At 27.8% G+C, this 2,468-nt stretch overlaps 1 protein-coding gene across 1 annotated transcript; it reads right to left on the bottom strand.

Moving 5' to 3' along the window:
* Positions 1 to 343: 343 nt before the first annotated feature.
* LOC149568355 (protein C2-DOMAIN ABA-RELATED 3-like) lies at positions 344 to 2,177 on the bottom strand. The gene is made up of 3 exons (XM_089817545.1): positions 2,040 to 2,177; positions 836 to 934; positions 344 to 693 (listed from the first exon to the last, which is right to left on the bottom strand). Exons 1-3 carry the CDS (start codon positions 2,139 to 2,141, stop codon positions 421 to 423), a joined length of 474 nt encoding a protein of 157 aa, XP_089673671.1. The 5' UTR covers positions 2,142 to 2,177; the 3' UTR covers positions 344 to 420.
* Between the last annotated feature and the right edge of the window lie 291 nt (positions 2,178 to 2,468).

Below are 2,468 nucleotides of genomic sequence, written 5' to 3'. Positions count from 1 at the left end.
GTCTCTACAACTAGATAGATTTTAACAACTTATTCATCTTATTCATAATTATCAAGATTATTTATTCTTTCTTGTAGCTTGTAGGAAATGTGATTGTTTTTCTATCATAATTTTCTCTATTTCTTAGGTATCATAGAATATTGGAAAACCTCCTACAATTTTCCTTCTAATATTTATTGTCATCTTCAATCCATAAATAATTTATTTTGGTTACTCACAAAATAATAAATATATTTTATTTTTGCCAAGAAAGATATAATTTACATAAATACTTGAAAAGTAACATTTTCAGAAATGATAAAACAATTTCATTCCATCATTCTTGGTTGATATACATATCAAATAATGAAGTATAAACAATGTTGTTTTTTTGTATAAGGGGAAGGCACACCACTAATAATAGTATGTGTGCTTTTTATGTTAACATGGCCATTCCAATCGTAGGTATACAAAGCCAGAATTAACTTTACAAAGCTTCAAACACACTTCTTGAACCCTCTTACCATCTGAATCTTGGATGATATAACTCTCTTGATGAAGGCAATTTTCTTTCGATGGAGACATCACCAATTTATAAGGTGAGGGAAAATTTTCTCTGTTAATGATATGTTTCAAATCTATTTCAGATGATCCCATAAAGTCATCTCGATCAAGCCAATTGATGCCCAAAATTTTATCCTTATCCCACACTTCCTAAAATAAAATAAAAAAATGTATCACTAATTAAAAAAATAGAATAATGTTGTTTTTCGTTCTAAGAGAGCATAATATGATGATTAATTATTCTTTATTTCATATTAAGAATTCAAAGAAAGTAAAAGGAAAATTAAATTACTATTTTGAGTAACCAATGACCAAAACTTGTTATTGGAAATTTGAACTCCTCATTCCAAGTTGGATTTAGATTCCTCTTCACCACTTTAGTGCAAGCTTCCTACATTGAACATTAATCATATATATTAAATGTCATAACAAAGTAAATATAGAAATAATAATACATGTTTATATATAAAAAGTAATAGCATTAGCAATAAATATTAAATAATATAATAAATCAAAAAAATCTACATAGAATGAAATTGTATGGTAATCATTCAATTTATTTAAGTTGAAACAATATAATATATAATACTTCCATTGAAAGCTAAGAAACATATAAAAACAACTAGTTCAAATATCACAAGTATATTAAGAAATTGCAAATATACTTTGACATTAAAAGTGGAAACATAACATGTTAGGTAGGATATTAAGAGAGACAGAGTAAGAATATCCACAAAGATATTCTAAAGGTGGGTTGAATGGACAAGGGCTTCCTAAAATAACTATTGGATAACATTTTTAAGTGGGTGATGTCATAAATTTTGTTGTTCATTTTAAGTTAAAATTTAAGCTTCAAAATTTAGAAGTAATAGTAGTCTCATTGATTTAATTGTGTTGCATATTAAATTTAATAGAATATATAGCTATAAAATAAAAGAACTATACATTGAAAATTCAAAATTAATGAGCGTGGAAAAAAAACTAAAGTGACAATTGCTAGTCCCACCCAAATGTGCTTGATCAAACATTCAAAGTAAAAGTGGGCGCTGTAGTTTTTTAGGAAAATACTCTTATTTGTCTTGGAGCATTTTTGTCCTAAAGAACCCCACCCCAATAGGACCTCACAAAGACCCCCAAAGACCCCCCATAGAACCCGTTCAAAATTTGCAAAAGCCAATTCCACTCATTTTTTACTCTATTTATTTAGACTAGATTATTTTTAATATTGTAAATAAGAAATAGAAAAGCGACTTACATATATAATTACCATGTATATATTAAGATCAATTACTTTTTGATCTAAACTAGTAGCAAATAATAAGAAATTCTGTAGAATATGTTTTAATTATATAAATTTTATATGATATTAAATATAGATTTTTTTCCATATACATTATTAACTACATTCTACAACTGAGTATGTAATAAATAAATACAATATAATAACAAAGGAAAATTTTTGAAATTGGAAAAAAACATGAAGAAAGACCACTAACCTTAGCACCAAATTTAAGGACAACATATGGATCACTGCTTCTAATGTCCTTGACAACTAAGTTGGTAGCCTTCAAAACGGTCACTTTAACACTCTTTGGCATCTCTTCTTCCAAGGTTTCTGCTCAACTGTAAACAACTTGCTGGGTTTTCTCATCGTGCACACCATTACATTTATACTCTAGAGTATCCCAAGAAGCCATAAATGTTAAAGAATGAGAATAATTAAGTAGAGCAGATAAGGATTATTATTATTATAACATTGGAAAAAGAATGCGATTTGTTTGGAATGTTGCTTTTGTTGAATTGAACACTTACAATGCTTTGAATATTCCAATTGCCGACGAGGTTGGGATAAGATAAACGAGAATCTAAATGAATGGTTGCCGCCATAGGCGCACATATAAAATCTGCTTTTGTTTTTAATACTC

This window comes from Cupressus sempervirens, chromosome 3 (genome assembly GCF_028749045.1).
Source record: "Cupressus sempervirens isolate cs-2001-9-10 chromosome 3, ASM2874904v1, whole genome shotgun sequence".
Lineage (NCBI taxonomy): Eukaryota > Viridiplantae > Streptophyta > Pinopsida > Cupressales > Cupressaceae > Cupressus > Cupressus sempervirens.
The sequence above is the reverse complement of the archived record's forward strand: the minus strand, read 5'-3'. Positions and strand labels throughout refer to the sequence as shown.

Bases quoted from the DNA above. Each gene is read 5' to 3' on its own strand.
- LOC149568355 (XM_089817545.1), bottom strand. From the start codon at position 2,141: ATGCCAAAGAGTGTTAAAGTGACCGTTTTGAAGGCTACCAACTTAGTT. The intron at 935-2,039 runs GTTAGTGGTCTT...TGTTCAATGTAG, and splicing joins TCCTTAAATTTGGTGCTAAG to GAAGCTTGCACTAAAGTGGT. The intron at 694-835 runs GTAATTTAATTT...ATTTTATTTTAG, and splicing joins GTCATTGGTTACTCAAAATA to GAAGTGTGGGATAAGGATAA.